The sequence below is a fragment of the Alosa alosa genome, chromosome 2 (assembly GCF_017589495.1).
Source record: "Alosa alosa isolate M-15738 ecotype Scorff River chromosome 2, AALO_Geno_1.1, whole genome shotgun sequence".
In the NCBI taxonomy this organism is placed as follows: Eukaryota; Metazoa; Chordata; class Actinopteri; order Clupeiformes; family Clupeidae; genus Alosa; species Alosa alosa.
Genome location: NC_063190.1, coordinates 7,915,017 through 7,938,669, shown reverse-complemented (window position 1 = coordinate 7,938,669; position 23,653 = coordinate 7,915,017). Strand labels below are relative to the sequence as shown.

At 43.7% G+C, this 23,653-nt stretch overlaps 2 protein-coding genes across 3 annotated transcripts in view; both read right to left on the bottom strand.

The window, feature by feature from the left end:
• Positions 1-16,934, bottom strand: part of LOC125284319 (RIMS-binding protein 2) — a 40,089-nt gene extending 23,155 nt beyond the window's left edge. The window contains exons 1-8 of one of the 2 annotated variants that reach the window (XM_048228234.1): positions 16,774-16,934; positions 8,366-8,527; positions 7,297-7,380; positions 6,343-6,432; positions 5,294-5,416; positions 4,836-4,940; positions 3,931-3,981; positions 312-486 (exon numbers count right to left, since the gene is read on the bottom strand). In XM_048228234.1, coding sequence (XP_048084191.1) covers positions 312-486; positions 3,931-3,981; positions 4,836-4,937 — 328 coding nt within the window. In that variant the 5' untranslated portion in view covers positions 4,938-4,940; positions 5,294-5,416; positions 6,343-6,432; ... (1 more) ...; positions 8,366-8,527; positions 16,774-16,934. Of the gene's footprint in view, positions 1-311; positions 487-2,249; positions 3,870-3,930; positions 3,982-4,835; positions 4,941-5,293; positions 5,417-6,342; positions 6,433-7,296; positions 7,381-8,365; positions 8,528-16,773 lie in introns of those variants that run through there. The other variant, XM_048228240.1, reaches the window with a different exon arrangement.
• The window catches only part of LOC125291428 (RIMS-binding protein 3C), a gene marked incomplete at its 5' end in the record, with an annotated part of 52,626 nt that continues 34,204 nt past the window's right edge, over positions 5,232-23,653 (bottom strand). Inside the window, 7 exons of the mRNA XM_048238181.1 lie at positions 5,232-5,243; positions 5,294-5,416; positions 6,343-6,432; positions 8,366-8,527; positions 16,774-16,938; positions 19,615-19,767; positions 20,307-20,414. Of these exons, the coding sequence (XP_048094138.1) occupies positions 5,232-5,243; positions 5,294-5,416; positions 6,343-6,432; positions 8,366-8,527; positions 16,774-16,938; positions 19,615-19,767; positions 20,307-20,414 (813 nt within the window). The remainder of the gene's footprint in view (positions 5,244-5,293; positions 5,417-6,342; positions 6,433-8,365; positions 8,528-16,773; positions 16,939-19,614; positions 19,768-20,306; positions 20,415-23,653) is intronic.

Genomic DNA, 23,653 nt, shown 5'->3' with positions numbered 1-23,653 from the left:
TACAAATATCTTACCAGCCAATCAGGCATGTGTATTTCCTGTGAAGGACACCTCAATATGCATGATACTACTGGGCATATCTAGTACTAAGGCTGAGTATTACTCAATACTGCATCATGTGGATTTGACAGACTCCCATGCCTGGAGGCTCAGACTCAGCATGGCACAAACGAGAGGCTGGAAATCCCCCCACTTAGAAAAGAGAGGCGTGAGATTAACAATGAGGAGGAAGAACCAGTAAACATTTGGAACAGGTGGGTGGTGTTGGGGGCGGGGGGAGGGAGGGGGGTGTTCTCAGCTTTGGAGGCTACCTGTCTCCCCCGGGAGCCCGTTGGTCAGGTGGGTGAGGCTGGGGTGGGACAGCAAGCCCGAGCTGTCCAGGTCCACCTTGGAGGCCTGCAGCCGGAACTTCTCCAGCTCCTGCGAGAGCATGCCGAACTGCTCGCTCTGGCTGCGGCATTTGTCCTCCAGCTCACGTACCTTGGACTGCGGACGAGACGGAGTTGGCGTTACACTTAGCACATGAACACTTAGCTCATAAAGTTGTTAAGCCTATTCTAGTGTTTATTCAGAGGAAATGCTTAACATGCTTTAATAATCCACATTTCATGTATTATTTCATTCCAAAATTCACATGTCAATACAACATTATATAAAGTTCAAACTGTTTCGTATATATGCATTTCATGTGCAACTGAGCGCATATATACAAAAGCAGTGAAAGGGCAAGTGGCAGATGAAGAGGCTGCCAGGAAGAGAGGCTGAGAGGTATTGGCGAGTGAGAGGCTATAGTAATGTAGGGTGCAAAAGCATGGCAGTCATGTGCAGCACAGCGTGCCGTGCAACTCCAGCTGCAACAAGCCGCCTTTTTATTTGCTCCTTTCTGCTCCGAGAGAGAGAGTGTGTAGAGGTGCGAGATGTGAACACGGCCGCTTTGGCTTCCGGCTGCGGTGCGGCTTCCTGTCACACACACCCAAGCTCGCATACGAACACACAAACACACTACAGTACACATGTACACACACACACACAGACACACAAAGACACACACACACATACACACAGACTCACACACAGACAGACTCACGTGCACATACTCTTGAGCATGCATTCACACTCATACAACACAAGAGTTTGTAGACTCCTCCTCACCGACGAAAAGCACACACCCGCACACACCCATACGCCTGCATAGCACACATACTGTATTATCTAAGATCACAATATACCAAATCAAACTTACTAACACACTTATCTATTGGTATACAAATGACTATCTATTAGTGTCCACTAGCAGCTTATCTAAAATGTGCACATCTCTATGGCGATAGATATAGATAGAGAGATATAGATAGAGATATAGATAGAGAGATAGAGAGATAGAGAGATAGAGAGATAGATAGATAGATAGAGATAGAGATAGATAGATAGAGATAGATAGATAGAGATAGATAGATAGATAGATAGATAGAGATAGATAGATAGATAGATAGGATAGATAGATAGATACTTTATTGATCCCCAAGGGGAGATTCAATTACATTCATTCATTAGTGTGTCAGCGGCACGTTGAGAAATGAGGCGGTGTGGCTTTAACAGAGAGCTCAGAGGCCTGTCTGTCCGGCTGGAGCTGCAGCAAGCGAGAGGACACAGCAGGACAGCTTAGCATTCAAAGAGGATTCCAGCACCTGACAGGGCCTCACTCTACTCGCTCCCACACACTCAGTATGGAGATATAGAGCATAGAGCAGCGCAAGGAAACATCCACACACACACACACACACAGGCTAAAGAGCTTGCTGTCTCTAGCTGCGATGCTCACTTAACATTGCCATCATCCCTTACTCACCCGCAATCACACACACACACACACACACACACATTCATACACTCATATAACTAGGAGTTGCACTCAGCAAACACTTGAGGTATGTGCTGCTGCTTGGCCAGCCATCCGTGTCTCTGAACAGGCAATTTGAGACTCAGAGACACCAAACAAGGACATCATGACATCAGGCCGGTTTCCTGTGTATCGCTTGTATGTAACGTTTCACATACACAAACAAATGCACACACATACACACAGCATTTGTGTGCACACACTCACACACAGACACAGTAGTCGTCATGGTTTGGTTGATGCTTAGGGGCAAGGATTAGGCTAGAGTGTAGAAGCTGAGGGCACAGGACAGGACGGGACGGGGGAAGGGGGTAAAACACACTACGAGAAACTCGTGTTGAGCTAATACCTGCATGCAGTCCAGTGTGTTCTGATTAGCAGCAAGAGAACACAGCAAAAGAACAAACACACAAAACAAACACAAAGACACAAAACAGACCACCTCAGAACCTCATGCATGCTTAGACATCAGGGGGGAGAAGACATGGTTCAGTGATTATTAGTGGAACTCCAGCACGCACGGAGGCCTATCAGCCCACTGATCACTGTGCACATCCTGCAGAAGGTGCAGCGCTATCAGTCGCCCAGATCTCACACTACACCCATTTAGACTCCTTGCGTAAGAATTGGATTGATAAAAAAATAATCTTGGACCGAACAAAACTCTAAAAAAAGCTCTCTGCAGACTATTCAGTCAAATTTCAACAACACAGATGTACACAGTGATCTGGGTTAAGAGCGGGGAAAGTCAGAGAAAAAAATAGAAAGTGAGAGAGAGAGAGAGAGAGACAGAGAATAGGAGTTAGCGAGAGATAGCATTTAAAAAATTGGAGGACACTGTACCAACTCCCTCCGCAACACAAGCTGGATCAACTCCTAAGAATGAGAATTACACAAACTTCATTAATTATATGGGGACAGAGAAACTATCTTTACTGAACAGTAGCAACACCCCTTTGCTCAGGCTAGAGAGCCTCTTCAACACTATTCAACTCTCGGTCTTTCACATCAGGCCTTTTAAGGTGTCATCTTGCTCTCATACTTAATGAGAGAATATTGATGGGCCATGAAAGAATTTCTGCTTCTAGTTTAGTCTGTGCCCCACACATAATGAAACACAAATTGCTAGGTTTTATTACAATGGGGGTTGGAGGGGCGAGGAGGTGAACGCCATGGACCCACAGGGACACTTGAAGTGACACTTTGCATTTGACACAGGAGAGAGGAGCTACTTCCTCTTCTTGAGCAACAGAACACACACAAAGGGAGTCAGGGGCGGTGGTGGTGGTGGGGGGGGGCTTCATGAGAGAGAGATAGAAAGAGAGAGAGAGTTGGAGGAACAAAAGTCGAGAAAGTTGGCGCCGAGAAAAGTGCACACAGAGGCGTACATCCTGATGTGTGGCCGGAGGGTGGGCGCATTATAGCACACAGTGCAGCACAAAAGCACGTTGGCAGGCTTTCACAACTGCATCAGCGCTAACAGGTGTTTGAACAGAGAACAAAGACTCAATTATGCATTCCATCTCCATTAGTGGCCCAGGCCTTTTGTGTCGTCTGCGACCGAGCAGAGACGGAGAGAAAGCCACATTTAAATATAAATGAGGCACTGGCGTGTATATATGGGAGCCAGTTGAGACACCACAACTCGTGTCTTCCTGAACTTAAGCCGTTTGAGTTCAGTCAAAGAGTTTTGCAGACACACTCGGTCTGACCCTTCCGTGGCATTTAACTGGCTTACACCAAAAGTGCATATGTCCTGAGTCATGAACCACAGACTACAGGACAGAAAAGAAAAAGAAATAGACCATCAAGTTCTGGTAAAAAAAAGCTGTGACATGACAACATCAAGGGAGGCGTGTGTGAGCATGATATTTTACTGCGCTACTCAGAATGTACTCTCGGTGAAATCAAGCATCTTCTCTCCTGTGTCAACATTTCCAAAGCTTTCCTAAAGGCGCTGGTAGGTTGTTGGGGGTTGCCTGAAACCATGAAGGACATACAGGAACACAGGCATGCAGACGGCAGCTCACCTCCAGCACCTGAACAACACCCTCATGCTCCCGTTTGGCAAATAACTGTGCCTGCAATAAATAAAACAATAAATTATATTATGTCAAATAATATATATCTATATAACTAAATAAAGCAAATAATCAAATAGCACACATACTAACAGCAGCTCAGAAACCACAACTTACTTCACTACACTACACTAAATCAGGATAAAAACCAAACGCTAACATGCAATAACTCTGTGTATGAAAAGCACTCTCATGTGCCAAGCAAGCATGTTCACTAAGCGGCGTGTTTGTTATGTGCTGTGTGTACGAAGCACTCTGTTTGCAGTAAAGGGATTAAACTGGTGCCTCTATAATGAAGTGGAGCCCAACATGGCCTCGGCCCTGATGGCACCCCCTGCTGGGCGGCTCTTTATTGGCCAAACCAACAGCAGACTGGGCTCAGCTGGCTAACAGGGGGCCCGAGGCGTACTGAAGAGGGCTATGGCTTGTGCTAATGCCAACATGACATGGTTATGGGGGGTCTTTACAGAAGAGAGCTTATTAACACAATAACTCGTTATTCACAATAATAATGTTATAATCTGTTTCAATAAGGTTTTCCAATATTGGTTTAAATAAGTATATTATTATTATCATCATCATCATTATTATTATTTATCAACAACAACAGCAAACAGCAGCATCAGTAGCAGAGTTTGCCGCAAGTCAACTATATTGTGCATGTTGATGTATGTATTTGGCAGAAGGGATTAATGAACTAGCTCTGGCCCAAACGGTATGCAAGGCTGACAAATGATCTGAGCACACACACACACACACACACACACACACACAAAACAGCAGCAGGGTCTGAATGATGACGGTGCTGAGGGCCTGCTACGGACGCCAGAGTCTGAGGGCCCGAGGGGACTCACCCGCTGTAGCCGCTTGATCTCATCCTGCTTGAACTTGAGGATAGCCAGTGCCTGCTCATGTTCCAGTTCCAGCTGCTGCCTTCGCTCAGCGACCTCTCGCATGTGCTACACACACACACACACGATGTTGAAAGATATTGATAATAATCAATCAATTAACTAAATCTATTGTTTATAGTGCAGTATCACCATAATGTGTGACTATGTGCCCAATAAAATGAAAATATGGCATTTTATGCATACCTGTATATATTCACATACAGAGCACAGCATTCGCAAATTAAAATTGTCGTAAAGTCAGATTATAACCTAGCTGATTAAAGTCAGATTATAATCTATCTGAATAATGTCAGATTATAACCTAGCTGACTTCGTAGTTAAGAGTAAATTGAGCTCCTAGTGATCCTCCTTTTTACACATAAAGGAAAACTTTGGTGATATGAAGGCCCAGACAATACCTTTAGGACCTGCTCTAGGTTCTCCAGTTTGGCACGGAGTCTCTGGTTCTCCTCGAGAACTGAATTGTGTTGAGCGCTCACTTCAGAGAGCTCCTGCCTCAGCTCCTCATTCTCAGTCTGGGACTGGGGAACAATCACAACATTTCACATCCCCTCACTGGACATCACTATACATCACAGCCCTGTTGCCTCATCAGTCTTCACGCTACATTCCGACAGAAATAAACTGGCAATAAGAGACCATGGAATGTTAATGAAATTTGACTATTACAGGCAATGAGACGTTTCGAATAACAAAGTTAAAATCATTAAAATCACAAGTTTGAGGTGACGGCAATGGGCGTTGAGCGAACCTGGGTTTGTGTACCCAGCTTTAGGGTCATTCTCACTGGGGATAGGAGACAGGTGCTCTAGCTAAATGTCTTCTTGACATTGTGCTCCTCAAAATGTATTATTGGTATTATTATTTTCTTCTCTATTATTGTGTTAAATTTTCCAAATGTAAAGCACTTTGAGCTGCATTCTGTGAATGGTGCTATACAAATACAGCTTATTATTATTATTATTATTATTATTATTAATAATAACTAGGAGGCCACATGATAGCTGTGACCATTAGCTTTGCTGCTAGCTATTATCTTTACTTGGTACGAGTCCCAGATCACTGCTCACCATAATAAACAATCAGCATTTACATACATTTCCATTTAGACGGCAGGTGACAGAATATGATGAAATCTCAGTACCAAATGACAAAATGAAGTCAATCGTGCAATTCTGCAGCTGATACAGTAGGGGCACAGAATGCTGTCCTGCTGTCAGCTGCAATTGGGATTATTCTTTTAGGGATGTTCAGTTGAATTATTATATAGTTGACTAGACTTGACTGGTATCTAGTAGACCCTTTTACATTTACATTTAGCTGACGCTTTCATCCAAAACCACTCACAAAAAAAAAGGAACAATAACAGCAACATGGACTCGAAACGTTGGGCTCAGGAATCATGCCTGCATATACTTCTAGGGGGAGTGGAGGAGAGGTCACTCACCTGGTCAAGCAGCTGAGCCTTCCGCCTGAGGAGTTCTGCCTCCTCGGCTAATCTCTCATTTTTGCCACGCTCCTCATCGAGCTGGCTCTCCTGGTAGCGGAGAAAAACACACACAATGCACACACACACACGCACACATTTCAGAACTCAACAAGATCACACTGCAGATTTACTGTTACTACAGCAAATACAGTGGCTTGCAAAAGTATTCAAGTGAGAAAAAGAATATACGAATGAAGACTCTAGATATCTAAGTGCTTTGATGTCAATTGAGCATCACCGGCTCCATAAGAAGAAAGAGGACAGTGCATCACACCACCCACATGCTGTGTAGAAAAGGATTCTCTGTGTAAAATGCTGTGTAAAAACGAATCTCTATTCCTCAAAAAAACACATTCAGAAGTTTTTCCTCCAAATGGATTAGAATTGAAATGGTTTTTCCTCCAAATGAATTGGAATTGGCTTGGAATGGATAACTCTACATATTTGACTAATGTATTATGTGGGGATGTATGAACATGCTAACTCCCATTTCTGCTTGCAGGAGCCTCCCTGCTCCTCTGTCACCTTCGGCCTGACTAAACACTTTACAGCATCACACACAATAGCACACAATAGCAAATTCTAAATTCTAAATGGAGAAATTCAGCCAGAGATGCTGGAACCGGAAACTGATACTCAAGCAGAAAAAGAAGAGCAAGAGCTAATGGTTTGGTCAAAGCCCTGATCGAAATCGGACTGAGAATAAATCCAGGACTGCCATCCCATCAACCATAAGGCTGTATAGAAATTTTACCAATAGGAATAGGGAAAATGGCAAACCACAATAGCAGTGGTACTGGAGGTCTACTACGGTGCTTCTACTGAACTAAACATGACCAGCATGTTTGTATTACATGCATAAACACGGTAGGATGTTGAGTGCATTAGGAAAAGGACAAGAGTGCTACTCACCAAATCCAGACATCTCTTCTGCCGCTTCCTAACATCATGCTCAAGACTTTCACATTCTTTTCTCTTTTTGCTCAACTCACTTTCCTGCAACAACAAAAAAGCTGTTCATTTATGACCAGTGCCGAGAAATATGCTGACAGGACTGTTTAGACTGCACGACCAATACAATGGGCTCTTTTAATTATCTGCAATATCCAATACTGGATTTTAGATGTGAAAATCCAATACTGGATTTTGAGATATTGAGATGCAAAATCACTGAAAATCTGCAGTAAACACCACCTGCTGTATATCGTTTAGAAATGAATGACTGTGCATATATACCACTGAATTAATCTGAAATCCTGGAAGAATAAGCATGTGATTTAAATATTGACCTCTGGCACACTAACGCCAAGGAATTACAAAGCTTAGCATCCTTTAATTATTCTAAATGCAGTTTACACACAGGCCAAACAAAAGCAGAAATCAGCTTAGTTCAGTATTGCCATTGCAAATACTGAAGAAATTACTGGTGAATGAATATGGAATATGGATCCACATAGAGGCTAATTGCTAGCTAAGGACAGGGCATGAAGGCTAATGCAATACTATTCAGAGAAATCAGAAAAACTGGGACTATTGTGTCTAAGCCGGTCATTTGTTGTTTCTACATAAAGAATTTGCTAATATTATATTAATTGACTGGAAGTGGGTTACACCAGTTAGCCTTTAGCTCCCTTGTAGCTACAGGCTAGCTATAAACTAGCTGGTGTAACCCACATCCAGTGAATTATGCTAAGCTAGGCTAAAAGTGTCAGACTGGGTTATTGCATGCACAGAGAAGAGAAGGGTATGTATCCGCTTATCTAACTCTGGGGTAGACAGCCAATAAACCAATGTCCCAACAGCTGGCGTGTTTCTTTAACATTTATAAAAAAACAGCATATTTCTAACGCAGTAGTTCAGGCAACTAGTTAGCTCCAGTTAAGGTATGTGCACCCCAAGTATAACTGCACATCTATTTAACAGGCACATAGTAGTGCTGAGGGTATTTCTGTATCTGTGAGTTTGTGGCCCTCATTCTCACCAGAAACTCAATACGCTGCTCCTCAGTCTGCTCCTGGGGGTGGGTGGGGCTTGGACTCAACTGAGGTATCACTCGTGTCCCCGGCTCCGCCTCCTCTGCAGGAGTCTCCTCCAGTGTGGGAGGGGCCTCATCTAAAGCTGGGGGCGGGGTCTCAGCCGCGGCCTAACAGAGGAGGAAACATGTTACCACACTAAACATTATGTAGAAGTTAATGCGTGCATAACATTTTACGCAAAAAGCCAGTTGTTGTTTTTTTTCTCTTCATAGTGCTTTGATTCTGTGTGATGTGTGTGTTCCTCCCGTTACCACACTCCACAAATCATCTTGGTACAGTCAAATAACAACATTATCAGATCAGTACCAGTGTCCCTCAGGGATATTTAAACACTGAGATACTAAGAGGCTAAGCATTTTGATATCCAAAATGAACCTTGGACCACAGCATAAAGGAACTCTTCTGGAGCACCCGGTCAATTCTAAGTTTTAATATGGTGCAAACAGACTGCCGTTTCGACACAGAAGGTGTCTTCCTCAGAGTCAACAAAGGACAATGTATGAATGGCAACTTTAAATAGTCCGCCCTCACGTAATTAGCAGCCTCTTAATTGGTGGTGTTACCTTGGACCATTTGTAAGAAAAGCTAAGGTTCCAGTTACAGAGATTGAAAGGTTTCAGAAGCAAGGTTTCATATGAATGTAGAAGGACAACGGCATAGTTTACAACCCTGCCCTCTGTTTTACTGCGTATCCTGTATGAAAAGATAATTCTAGTCATCCATCAACAGGTAGTGGGAGATCATACGGTTTATATAATAATAAAAAACACAACCCTGAGCAGACGGCTGGCTATGACCTTGGTTAGCCGACAGGAGCGAATGCACTGGACACTGGACAAATGCATGACATTGCTGTCAGCTTCTCTCTCCTCAGCGGAGCTAAGAGTCGAGAATCAGCGGCTAATTTTAGACTGACACCTTTTAATGCTCTCGGCAGAACTGTGCCACTCCAGCCAAGGCCGTGACCAAGTAACAGGATCAAACGAGCGCCGCAGAGGATGAGGGGTGTGCCTTTAAGCTGGGCTGATAGCAACGTCACACGCTCCACCCTCACAACATGACTGATCATTTTCTTCAGCGTAATTTAAGTGATATTTATTATAGTTTTTAAATAACTTAAAAGTTTGTATACATTTGTAAAAATAAATAATAATGGCAATGGACAGATCCCAAACATGTAACCCTGTTTGAGAAAAGTGTGTGGGTGATATCCTCCTCATTTCTGAAAGACATAAAACAGAGATGGCTCTGAGATCTTTGGAGGAGTGTGCAAGCTGAAGTTACAGAAAAATACAACTCTTTAAAACAGGAAAGCCCATGTCAAGAGTGAGCATAGAAATTGTACTGTAGTAACAAAGACAAAGTTCAGAGCCCTGGAGTGGAATGAAAAAACTGGATGTTGATTGAGCTGTGTGACATCTGGATCATGCAAAAGAGTAGATTGGGCATGTATTCAGATAAATCTGCACCATTTTAGAGCTTCAGGTGCACAACAAAAAAACTCAAGACATATGAACAGTTAAAGCACCTTCTTTCCAAAGTTTGCACAAAAGGATTTATATCTGCACAGCAATTGTGCAGCATGGGGTTGCAGCACTGTGAGAGGTGCCTGCAGGTGTAGGGGCCCAAGTGGTGGTAGTCTACTTGATAAGGAACTGGGCAAGCATGAAGTAGCCAGAAACAGTTGTGGGTTCAATTCCTGGCTGCCACAGTTGTGCAAGGCACTTCACCCTGAGTTGCTCTGGGAAGTCTGGCCCTTGTAATAATTGACAAATGTAAGTATCTTTGGATAAAATCTTCAGCCAAATGAATAAGTAAGTAAGCAAGTGTCGCTGTGTGAGACAGGCAGAGTGCAGTTCAGGGCTCAGTGTTGAGGTTATCACCTGCTGACCTCGTTTGACCTGCATCATTGACAACCACTCGAGTGGAACATCTCACCCGTGAGTCCCACAAAACCAACACGTCCACCCTTCTTTCCACACATAGCAGCACCTGTGGCACACTAAGCTTATCGGCTGAGGGCAGCTCCAGCTGAATTGTCTGAACTGAGCTGTATGAGCTTACAAAGTCAACCCCGTGGAAATCTGTGTAGGAAGGTAACATGCGTCCTGACAGTTTATTCATGAATATTTACGTTGAACTTTGAGAGCTGGTAATCTAATCAACAGGGGATTGTAACCCAGCACAGTGTGTAGGTCAGCCTCGCTGTAAAGTGAAGGGGAGAGATGGGAATTATATCGGCCTTTTCCCATGGGAAGCTGGATAATCCCAACCCCTTGATGTCACCATTCGTGAAGGACTCTAACCAATATTTCAGAGCTCCTAGAACGACGCCGAGTAATCTTAGGCTTTTCATAGCCAACAATACCAACCAGAACTAGAAGTGAGTTGATCGATTTCTATGTACTTATAATGTAGACCAATCCACACAGTTTCATGCTAACTAAAGAGCACCTTCTGTCATCCCCACTGCATTAAACACACTTCAAAAATACTGTAATGTAACACCAAGACAAATGTATAACCAGGCATGTAATGGCTAATAAGCACCTGGTGTTAGCTAACCCCCTAACACATTCTTGTTCTCCGGCTCCTCGGCGTGTTAACCCAGGTACACCCAGTCCTAGCCCATGCTTAGGAAGGCACACAGATCAGATGGGGCAGGCCCTAGGTGCCATAAGCACATTGCTGTAATCCCTGTGGACAACTGAAACGGGTAACTGGATCACTTCTTTTAAAAGCACCTTAATGGATTGGCCGGCGTGCTACGTTTTTCTTTTTTAATACATATCGATGCAGAGATATCCCACGGCGCGTAGCCCAGTGGCCAGGCTGTCTTGAGCCATGCCACGGCACTTAAATTCCCACATCTGGACACGGAAACCTCGGACTGTTACAAAACAGAGATTTCGTCAGTCGTCACTGGACTAGGCCTCTCCTCTCCTCTCCCGGTTCCAGCTGCTGCGTGGTGAAACAGGAGAGAGCTGGGACGTGCCGGGCACAGATTCACCCTCTCCTCTGATCCAGCAAATGGATGGACAGCAGAAATCTACTTGATGTAGAGTCTGCTAAGCAGTATGTGCACCACACAATGAGGAAAAACAGCCGCGGGTGTGCACGGAAAGCTATAATCTGGCCGGCATCTTTTGGTGCAGCCTAAACTCGGAGCGGCTAGAGATAAGTTGGGATGGGAAAAACAACCGAAAAAGCCCTTGCTGTTTTGGGCGTTGCATGAGATTCTGGCACTGCCATGATCATGGGCACAGCATGCACGCAGCGTATATCTCTTAATGCCAACCGGGGGGCATGGCCCAGTCTGCACCCTATACACTCTACTTCTCATCCTTATCTCACAGATGTGCACAGGCAAATGCACACACGCACACAGAAAACACACAGACACATACGACAGGTGACCTACCCCTCTCCTGACACTTGTGGAAATGTGTAGGCCGTCCCCAGCTCCCTGTTGTCCAGAGCTGGGTGAGCACGAGAAGTCTTTGGTCCGGTTAGAGTCTTACCTACCATCCAGAACCCTCTCACCGCAACCACGGCAACACAGAGAGGATTACTGGACTGTACCATTCTGTTGTCAGAGGGGATTAGCGTGCGTGCGCACACACACACAACATGGCCCCTTTCTGTGTGTGTGTGTGTGTGTGTGTGTGTGTGTGTGTGTGTGTTGACAAATGACAGATTACCAGTACTGGCATTTCCATCTGAGCTTTAGAGCGAAGGGTGAGATTCACAGAAAAACTTTTAACTCTAGGCCCAAGCCATACAAAGGGCACTGCAATGTTGCATAATATGACAGGAGCACTTATTTTAGTAATACTAATTTTAATACCTTATTTCATATACTGTTGATAGGACAAATGGCTTTTTAACATAAATGACATGGACATTTCTTATTCTGTTTTGGATTGGCTCATTTCACAAAATTGTGTGCTCAATTTACTAAATTGTGTGCATGTTTTACTAAAGCATGCCTGCATTTTAATTTATGTAAAATAAGGCACACAATGTAGTATAATTACCATATTATTTACTAAAATGAGTGCACATTCAAAAAAAATAAAATATATATATATTGCAATGACACCTCCCAGGCTCCGTACTAATGAATGAATTGCTGGAATTATTGTCCATAATGAAAGTATTTAAAGACATCAAACAATTATGGCCCCAGACTGAAAAATGCTGGAATACTCCTTTAACAGAACAATGAAACCTGCAGTTCACTAAAAAGCTAGACAAAGTGCTTGTTAGTTAACATTAGTTCAGGACTTTTTCAAACCAAATTAGTGAGCTAACTAGCGTCAGCTAGCACTGAAAGAAAAAAGGCTTCGCTGAGTTGTTGACCACAAGTGTTCAGTGGTGGAATGTAACGAAGTACAAATACTAATTACTAATAATTTTCCACGTATTTGTACTTTACTTAAGTAAAATTTATAGGGCATACTTTTGACTTTTACTTCGTTACATTTTACAGCAATTATCTGTACTTTTACTCCGCTACATTTCTACAACACCATCGTTCCTTTTTACGATACATTTTATGATCAGTTTTTTTTTTCTCTCTGACAAACACGTTTGTTTTACCGGGGTTGCTACCAAAGATTCTGGAGCCGCCACGTGCATTCTTAGAAACATAAGCTTCTAGTCTAGACCAGGCAAAGCGTGAGCTTGTAGCCATCTGCATTCGTAGGCTATATTCACCAGACCCATGGCTACACTGTACATGCAACTGTGTCTGTTATCTGCAGCGTTAGGGCCTCCTCTCCGATGAGATTGCTATCCATGGATCAGCGAAGTTACAGGCTATGCCATGCTTCTGTCACACGCCTGATCATTTTATGGCACAAATGAATGGTAGACTATTAATGAACCGGTGGCGGAAAAAAACGTAACATTTTCCAGATTAGGAAATATTCCTTAATTGTGTGTGATTAAATAAAGATGCATAGCCTACAATTGGGGGGGTAGTAACGTGAGCTCATTCAATGTCTATCGTCTGCGCCAAGTGAAACTGAACTTAATCATAAAGACACCTTTCTCAGCAACTTTTCTGTTCAATCAGCATAATTGGCATTACGATCCACCCGACGTTTCCCTTGTCTACCCCTTAAACTTCAGGCTCTCGTGTTTTGCTGAATGATATTACTCAGCATCACCCTAATAACCAGAATTACAGTCTTGTAGGTCAGAATGTAAACTGGGCCACAGATGGCAAGCACAATTGCATTAGCTTAAAACTATCTAGTTGAGTATAACCTAAAACTAGCTTAATTAAAATGCCACAGCCCATACTGATTTTTCCTTTTAGAATATAGATATTAAGAGAATAAATCATTATGCAAATACTTTTACTTTTAATACTTAAAGTACATTTAAAAGAAGGTACTTTTTTACTTTTACTTAAGTAGGGTTGTCATTGTGGTACTTTTACTTTTACTAAAGTAAATATTTCTCTGTGTATTTGTACTTTTACTTAAGTACTGAGTTTCAGTACTTCCTCCACCACTGCAAGTGTTCATGTTGTTAATGCTCTGTATCAAACTGCAGTTATTTTTGGAAAATGTAGCAGACTATAGCAGGGTTGTCTGTGACAAATGACAAATACAAATACAAATGCCACTGCACTCTCAGTGTCCTTACCATCCTTGCGCATGATTTTATCAGACTGAAGTAAATTGTTTAGGTTTAAGCTCAACAGCTCTGTGAGCATTACAACTTCTTTATGTGGATGTGTATTTCTCCCCTTTAGCAGGATAATTATAAGGCGACGAGAATCCACTTTTAATATTTAATCCACTATTTTTAGTGGATCTGTCATATTTATTAAGCATGCAAATTTCACTTTCTTCTTATGGCTCAAATCATGCACAGAACACTTGGATACTTTCTTGGGAGTCTCTACCTCCCTTAAGCATCACCACTTTGTCCTCTCTCTCATCTTCATTTCAATAACCTGTCTGATGACCCTTACACACAGTGATTATTATGTCCAGAAGGAGATCTCTACGTTAACCAATCATAGATGGGACCTGACTATGATCAGTGGGACCTCTGTAAAATCTAGGAATTTGTCCTTAATATCGTACTCAAACGCATAAGGGTTGTATGTTTTTCAGTTTTTTAATGTTAAAAGACAAGTAACCTACATAATTGCCTAATAGAAATATATTACAACATTAAAGTTCCTAATAAATGATGTTTGATGATGTTTTCCAAGCTGGAAGATTGCTTAAAAGCTTCAATTTTCCTTTCTCAATGACGGACACAATAAAGACCCTAGAAAACGCTTGCTAGAAAGACATTTCACACATATCGGTCTCGCTCTCCCTCTGTGTTTTCCTCCCTCTCCCTCACAGGCCCAAGTTCAAGACAGGGAATCAGCTCATTATGTCTTACTGCAGATTACTGGCAGTTTGTCCACCAGAAAGCCATTATATAACACCACAAAACAGCATCCATGTCAGTGTAAACATACTCTAAGCTCCCAAAAAAACCCACTGCACTAAATTCCATATTAACAAACACACATAATCCTGGCCTTAGGAGGGATCCACCCCTACTTCAGAAGAGTAAGTGAACCGGTCCATGTGTCCATAGCACCCACCCACCCCCCTCATCATGACATCTTGTCCAGTGCCAGGACTCTGCCACAACTCGATGGCTCGGATGAAGAACGCGAGAACAGCCAAGGGTCACTTAGGGATCAGTTTGTGTTTTGGTCCACTTTTCATGTTTGCCTACAGCTTGTTTCTTTCCTGGCCTATAAATGCTGAGGTTTCTTGGGGAGCTGCCAAGGATGGTGAAAACAGAGGTCTGGTTGTCAGAAAACTTAGGTGCTTAGGCCAACAACGGCCAATCAAATTTCAGCAGTCAATATATGTCATTGTATACAGCTGATTCTCATGAAACTTCATAGGCTCATTTATAATAACAAGTAGAAGCTAGGGATGCTCCGATCAGTGTTTTTGGGGCCGATCACCGATTACCAATCACTAAAATCAGTATCTGCCGATACCAATTACAGATCACAGGATAGGCATAGAAAGAAAGTGCAGCACTCTACACTAACCTTTTTTCCAGGAGCACTTGCACTCAAGTTAGCAAATTTAGGAGCAAAGATAAAAATGTAGGCACACAGCCCTGTACCTAACAACTTACACATAATGTAACATTACACTGCAGCCAAAAGTTAAACATGCCAGTGCACCACTTGCAAAGATTAAGAATGACTGATAAACATTTACAGGAAATGACATTTAAAGAATATTTATGCCTACTTTATTTTTGGCCTTATTTTTATATTTATTTATAATTATATTTATACGTTTATCTATATTTATAATTACATGTACCGGTATTTATGTTTTTATATATATATATATTTTTTTTTTAATTTTAATAATATCATGCATTGTCATATTTGCATTTAGCCTGTATATCAAGTAGTCTACAAAATTGAATTCATTTGTGAATCCATCTGTGGCAAATGGTGATCTATCTAACTCTATACTGCAGGCCTACTATTACTAAAACAAACAGCCCATTTTCCCTTCCACAAAACCCAGCAGAGCCTAATCAAGAATATTTATCATAAATGACCCCATTTAACAGGTTCTTTAATTTAGGGACTGAGAAATTTAGCGACTGAAAAACTTCAGGTAAACTGCTGAAGTTGATGGGAGGTGTAGACCAGGTGTAGACTTTGGAGTTTTGGAAGTAGGCTGCAGGCAGGCAGCTGGTGGATAGGCTATATAACTGGCATGCGTAAGGTAATGGTAAGGTAAAAGCAACGACCGAAATGCAGTGTTGAAACATGTGTATGAAACGTATTAAATATGCAAACACAGATCCAGTATAAACACTGACCCCCCCCCCAAAAAAAAAAGCTAAATGTTGACAGGTATGGTGTAGACTAGTCTAGTTTTTATGCTGCATTCGCTGCAATGGGCGCACTGTAGAGCCCTGTAAGTGTCTGGAATTTTGTGTCATTCTGGTCTTCATTGTGATCAAACTATTTTGAGTGAATGTTGGCCGATAATGATCGGCGGCCGATCGATCGGAGCACCCCTTGCAGAAGCCATACCAAATATGATGCAAATTGGTCCAAAGGGGGCGCTGCAATTGAACCAATCAAATTGTTCAACCTTTACCCCCTTGGGGGCGCTTCATCCAATCTGCTTGGACCCGGATGATCACCACTTGCAGTTATATTAACCAGGTATTGATTTGCATGCTCATACTGGGCAACCTCCCCTGGGACAGTTTAAGGTAGGGGTTGGAGTAGAGGGAGGACTTAGTGGTGTGGGTGTATGTGTGGGTGGTTACTGTAAGTCACCTTGTCGGTGATGTCGGTGGATTCAGGGGCTCCAGTGGGTGTGACCTCAGGTGTGGCCTCACGTGCAGCGCTGACAGACAGCTGCCGCTGCAGCCTCAGCACCTCCTTCTGGGACTCGCGCAGCAGACGCTCAAAATCAGCCACCGCACAGGGACCCTGGACACCCTACAGACACACACACAACCAACCCACACTATGAACAATATACCCTCACACTCACAAGAAAAGATAATGTATTGCGTGTGTGTGTGCGTGTGTGTGTGTGTGTGTGTGTGTGTGTGTGTGTGTGTGTGTGTCTGTGTGTGTGTGTGCATGTGTGTGTGCATGTGTGTGTGCATGTGTGTGTGCATGTGTGTGTGCATGTGTGTGTGCATGTGTGTGTGCATGTGTGTGTGCATGTGTGTGTGCATGTGTGTGTGCATGTGTGTGTGTGTGTGTGTGCATGTGTGTGTGCATGTGTGTGTGCATGTGTGTGTGCATGTGTGTGTGCATGTGTGTGTGCATGTGTGTGTGCATGTGTGTGTGCATGTGTGTGTGCATGTGTGTGTGCATGTGTGTGTGCATGTGTGTGTGCATGTGTGTGTGCATGTGTGTGTGCATGTGTGTGTGCATGTGTGTGTGCATGTGTGTGTGCATGTGTGTGTGCATGTGTGTGTGCATGTGTGTGTGCATGTGTGTGTGCATGTGTGTGTGCATGTGTGTGTGCATGTGTGTGTGCATGTGTGTGTGCATGTGTGTGTGCATGTGTGTGTGCATGTGTGTGTGCATGTGTGTGTGCATGTGTGTGTGCATGTGTGTGTGCATTGTGTGCGCATGTGCATGTGTGTGTGCATGTGTGTGTGTGTGTGTATGTGTGTACATAAATGACTGCTGAGGTGGTCTACAAAACGACCCTCAGTTGCCGTGTGCTGAGCAGGTGCTGTGGGACACCTACCCGGCCAGCGCACATGGCCAACAGGGCAGCGACAGGTGGCTGTGCAGGTGGCCTTCTGGGTGAGGGTTCCTTAGCAACCCTCACTAGGGCAACAGGAGGGAGGGGCAGCCCTCCCACACAAAACTACTGACCGGAGGTTTTCATCACAATTAAAGCCCTCAGCACATGCATCTTCATGGACACACACGCTGGTGTTTTGCATGATAAATATTTTAGGATTGGTTTGGCTCACGTTTTTTCAGACCCACGCATGATACCAATAACCAAAGGAGGAGGCTGGTTTCACAGTCTCATCCTGTGACAGTAACTTTCAGTTGAAACAAATGAGCCCCTCGTTCTCATCACCAACACTTGCACTTCTCATGCATGGCGTATAGGTTTCCGCTGGAGAACATCACTGGGCCGACATGTGCGCAGGAAGCATGCCAACAGGGAGGAACATTTATTTAGGTTCTCGTAACTACCCATAATGACCCAATCTGCTGTTTGCCTGGGGTCTCACTGGGGAAACAAGGGAGCCCATTCATCTGGGCCTGAATCACCGCGATTAGTTCATTAGGCAGCACTGGAGACATCTGATCTGTGGCCCGGCTCTATGGGGAGCACTCAGGCAGCGCAGAGACAGGGCAGAGCCAAGCAAACTTCACATCCACACACCAAATAACAGCAAGAAAGACATACATAAGATCTTACAGCTTTTTCATCATGACGATGGGTTGTTGAGCCTGTTAATGATATTTGTATCTGACTGACAATGAAATATGTCTTACCAACTGGGAGAAGTAAAGAGCATATGTGCAACCTTGGTAAGATTAATCTCTGGTCGTCAGGAAACAATGCTGACATATCATCTTCTGTTAAAAAATATGTTCCAAAGAACTTGAAAACAGATTATTATAAACCGATAATCTGTGAAATTATCACAGCAAAGGAGCTGGGGTGGGGGGCCTCGTTTATATTAACTCATTGAATGCCAAGCTGTTTTCGGAAGCTTTGTCCTAGAGTGCCAGCAATCTAGACCATTGTTGATGATTTTTGTACAGCCACAGCATATTCTGTGTTATAGCTATGAACACATACAATGGCTCGTTTAAAAGGTGAGACTTTAAGCTCTCAGTGGGTGCAAACCGTGTATTTCTACACGCCTCGCTGTAATCGCTGTTTTTTTCTAGAAATGGAGATATAACGTCTTTCATGAAATATGAAGTGTTGCCTGTAAACTTTCCGGGAAGTGATCAGCGAGACCTGGCGAGACTGCCACCTAGTGATAGACCCACGGAAATGGCCTGGTTTTGACCCAAAGCGGCAACCGAGTTATGATAAAATGTCCAGATAAAATGTCCAGCGTTTTCATGAGTTTTTGATCGTCATATATTTCATTTCCATTCATCACAGAGTTCCCAAAATCACATATAAGGTGTGTTAGAGTGTCTAGTTTTGTAATTTGAAAAAAAAAGCTAAAAACGTAATATTAAGTTTTTGGCACTCAACACATGGGAAGGAAAAACGTAATATTACGTTTTTGGCACTCAATGAGTTAAGACGTCGTCATCATCAGAAAGGAACCTATTATACAACTACACAGACAGTGTAATGTAAAAGGGCCATTCACACCAGGAGCGATAACTATATAGATAACTAACTATAACAATTAAAGTGTCCACACTGACCAAGATAAAGAAAGTGTTTCGTGTTGATGAATGTGATGTCTACAATTTGATGGATTCTGATTGGCTGTCAGTTTTTATCATTCTCAAAATCGCTCTGAAAGTGATCCCCAACGTCATCATTCTTCAAGCCATTATCGTTATAATTCATTGTGTGGATGGTGTCATTCATATTAGCTAGAGCAATGCTTTTTTGCCATTATCGTTCCTGGTGTGAATGTCCCTTTCCTCTTCCCATACTGTAGCATAAGAGCATTTGTGTACCACTTTAAGGTTGGCCTCTTGCAGCTTGCGTGCCCTGTCTTCCAGTCTTTTAGCAATGACCGCCAGCTCTGTGTTCTTCTTCCGCAATCTCTTCACCTTCTCCTCCGTCTCAGGGGAGCTGCTCTTCCTCTGCAGAAGAGAGGGGGGAGGTCAGTGGGGTCACTGGGGAAACAGCTGCTCTGGTACTGTCCTTGCTAACAGCTTCCACTTCTGCCTTCTACCTGATGGTTTTTACCGCTGTGAGGGGCCGTGAGTTCAAGAGCTTTGGGATGCAGCCATCTTTGTTAAAGAAAATCTATTTATGTTATCCATTTACATGCTGTCATGCTTAGTACAGGAGGAAGAATCATAATTAGATTAACATGTTGATGTCATTATGCTAATCATTCTGCAGATGAAAATTAAGTTAGACAGGACATTTGAATTTGAGCATCAGAAAACAAATAATCAGACACATCTGTCTATGACCATGGACCACCATTAAATCCAAATTATATTTCTAAGAATCATATTTTTTCTTTTCTAAGAACTAAGACCCTTGAGTCACTTTTTAGTCAGTCGTCTGTAGAGTACTTGTCAAACTGTACTTTAAAGTACACTGTGCAGGTTGTGTCTTGACTTTCTTTATTTTGCTGCTGTTAGTGAACGTTCATGCAGACAGTTCTCACCAGAAGGCTGTTCTCCTCTCTGAGTGTAGCACAGGTCTTCTCCATGTCATCCAGTGCCCGCAGCAACTCGGAGTTCTGACGCACCAGGAAGCCATAGTCCATGCCATTCTGAGAAAGAGAAAAACAAACGACTCCATTATAAGTCCACCCTCAATATTGCCACAGACGGTGTCCTGGTGAGTCCCGTGATCAAGCCGATTTCTTATCTCATAGCCAAGTTCAACTGTATGATCAACTGTGACCCTTTGGGCTGCACCTCCACTTCACACCACTCGCAGGGCCATCTCCTACACCAATGGCTAAAGCTGTACAAAAAAAAAAAAAAACACTGACCTTCATATAACACTATTATATTATATTGATAATCTGTGGTACAAGATTGACTCTCTCCTAACAGTACCCTACAGACCTTAGAGCTGCAAGCCTGATTGATCTGTGCCTCATTGTCATAATGAGGATGAGTTTCCCTGACACAGGACTCCAGAGAGGCATCCTCAGGTAGCCGGAGAAGCTCTTCTCTGCTGACACCCTCTGCCTGCTGTCTGCAGAACAGACAGCTCATCTATAACTGCCCTGAATGCACATCCCTTGTGATAAATGGCACATCAGCTCTTTGAGACAAGACCTTCTTCAACAGTGCAGTCAATTTGATTAAGCGCAGACTTAAAAACATGTCAGGAAACAGACACAGAAAAGGAAACATGGAGGCGTAAGCAATGTAAAGACTTACATTATGGTACACAATACCAAGCAAAGAACAGCTACTGTGTGATGCAATAACATCATCTTGTTCGGAGACATTTTCATCCTTTTTTCTCCCAATTAAACTAGCGCTGCCAAAAGCGTGAAGAGAGCGCATTGTGTGGGCGCTGGGCACCAACATAGACCTCCTGCATCTGCTTCCTCTTTTCATTACCCCTCATTTTGAAGGACCCCTGCCACCTCGTGAGCTGTCGGGTACAAGCGGAACATGCTCATAAGCAACAGAGGCTCAGACTAGGGCCAGCTGGATGGGCTGTGAGAGTGGCAGCTTTGGTGGCCACACGGCTTCTCATGCCTCAGATCCTGGGGCAGCAGGGGAGGGACATGCCAATGCCAGCTGGAGAGGGATGCCTGCCGCCGTGCCCTTTGTGCCCCCCACCGGAGAGAGAGGGAGAGGGAGAGAGGGAGGGAGAGGAGGAGAGAAAAAGAGGGAGAAAGAGAGGTGTGTGTGTGTGTGTGTGTGTGTGGCGGGGGGGCTGGGGGGTTGGACACCACACCTTCCTGGAAACAGCATTCAAACCTCAAACTTGGCAAGTCACAATGTGTTGTACGATAAACAGATGTACCCAGTCGGATGGGCAACCTAAAGCCAACCATAAAAGCAAAGACAGCAACATTGGTTACTATCACACGTGACTTGCTGCCATCACACATGGGCAATGATGAATCAATACACAACTGAGAGGATGCAACGTGGTATTGACACCAGACAATGACATGAGGTAGTTTGGCTCTGGGCATTCGCTACGAAAGAAGCATTTAGCCAGTCATTAACTACACAGCAGCCAGAATAGCACTCCAAAGCAATTTCGGCGGATTCGCTCGTTCAAGGACAACAAAAGAGAGAAATCGGTCACAACATTATAAGTCTGAGTGGAGAACTTGTTACCGGTTTCTGTGATAAGACTGAGGCATTAGAGAGGAGGCTGTGGAAGAGAGAAGAGGGTTGTAGGAGAGAAATGAAATGGGAAATACTGGACAGACAGGTATTCTGACATAGCCATAATTAACCCAATAGAGGTTTAAAATCATTGATGTAAGCAATACCACAGTATATCTTGGAGGGTCCAGGCCGCTCAGCTCTAATGACGATCTGTTGGTCCAGATACAGCTGTGGCTTTTGTTAGTTGTCTGACCAAGGAGGTTCATTAGAAACTCTCACCCGCTCTGAGTGTTTTATCAGTGCCAATCTGGTGCCAGTAATCCCAGCTGCCCCAGAGTGAAACTGAAGGATACCGATAGCAGACACAACATCCGGACTGCCAACACAGACACAGACAAAACGTTTCAACTGTAGCCACCATCTGTGATGATACGTGGAAGACGCACCGAGGCACAAAAGAGGATACTTCCCAACCCAATCAAATTCCAACCCAGTCAAAACAAGCCAGAGGAAAAACAAATTCATCTCAGATGCAGACATTGCTTCTGTATAAAAATGTTATGCATGCAATTTATATGAAGTCCTGCCACCCTTCATGGCTTTTTTTTGCAGCGCACATGGAACAGGACTCAAGTAAATGACACATATCTCAGGCCGTGTGCTGGTATATCTGTGCTCATTAATTGACAGGCTGATGCGAACTCAGCCGCTTTCACATGACTAATGACCCTGCTGGGGCAGCGCTGTTTGTTTCGGTGATCGATGTCTGCCTATTAACGGCTGGCATTGCAGTCTGGACCTTCCTGGTCACATGTGCGGCAATGAAGGCCACCTCATTTTCTAAAACGTGAAACACAATTAGCGCTGAAATGAGGGCAAAAGGGCTTCCCAGTTTGGAGAATGGAGTCTGATCTGTGATGAGCACAAATACAACACAGAAAAAAAAATTAAAAGTTCCCAACATCTAGGTAATTCTTCTGTTATCGGGATGATGGATAAAACATTATCTACTCCATGGAGGTAAACTATAATTCTACAATTACTATCTGAATCTGCAAGATGATCAAAGACTCATTTAAGAATGACAAACAGAGGATGATAAGAGAAGTAGGCCAGAAGCTCACTGCGTCAGACACCCCAGTACATCACAGGGATTGCAACTGACAGACCAGTAGGTCTCAGGAGGGGGGGTGTGGGGGAAGACATCGGTAAAGTCTGGTAAGAGAAATGCATTCATCACACAGTAATCCTCCTGAACGCTTTTCTCAGCAAACGCACTCCTGTTGGCAGCGTGGGATGGAAAAGAGACACGGGCACAGACAAGGTGTCCTTGAGTGCCCCTGGGATTCTGGGAAAACCCGTTTAAGCCATGCTGTCCGTGCCGGCCACTCCAACACAGACAGGGACATATCGACCCCTCGGCTTCGCTCTGCCCTCCCACACCACACCCCTCCTCTCTGAACTCAATCACACTGAGTGAGCCCGGAGTGAGGCCAGAAACCCCATTCCTCCTCATTCAAATTCCTAATTCATTCAGAGGAATGGGCATCCCAAAATCTCCACACCAGAGGATGGTTCTCTGAGAGCCCTGCTCCAGCTCCACCTCCTGTCATTTGGCTGCTTGCTTAGGGCATAGAGGGCTCATGTGGTTGGTCTGCCACTCCAACACAGGGACACACATTAAAACTGGGCACTCTGGTGA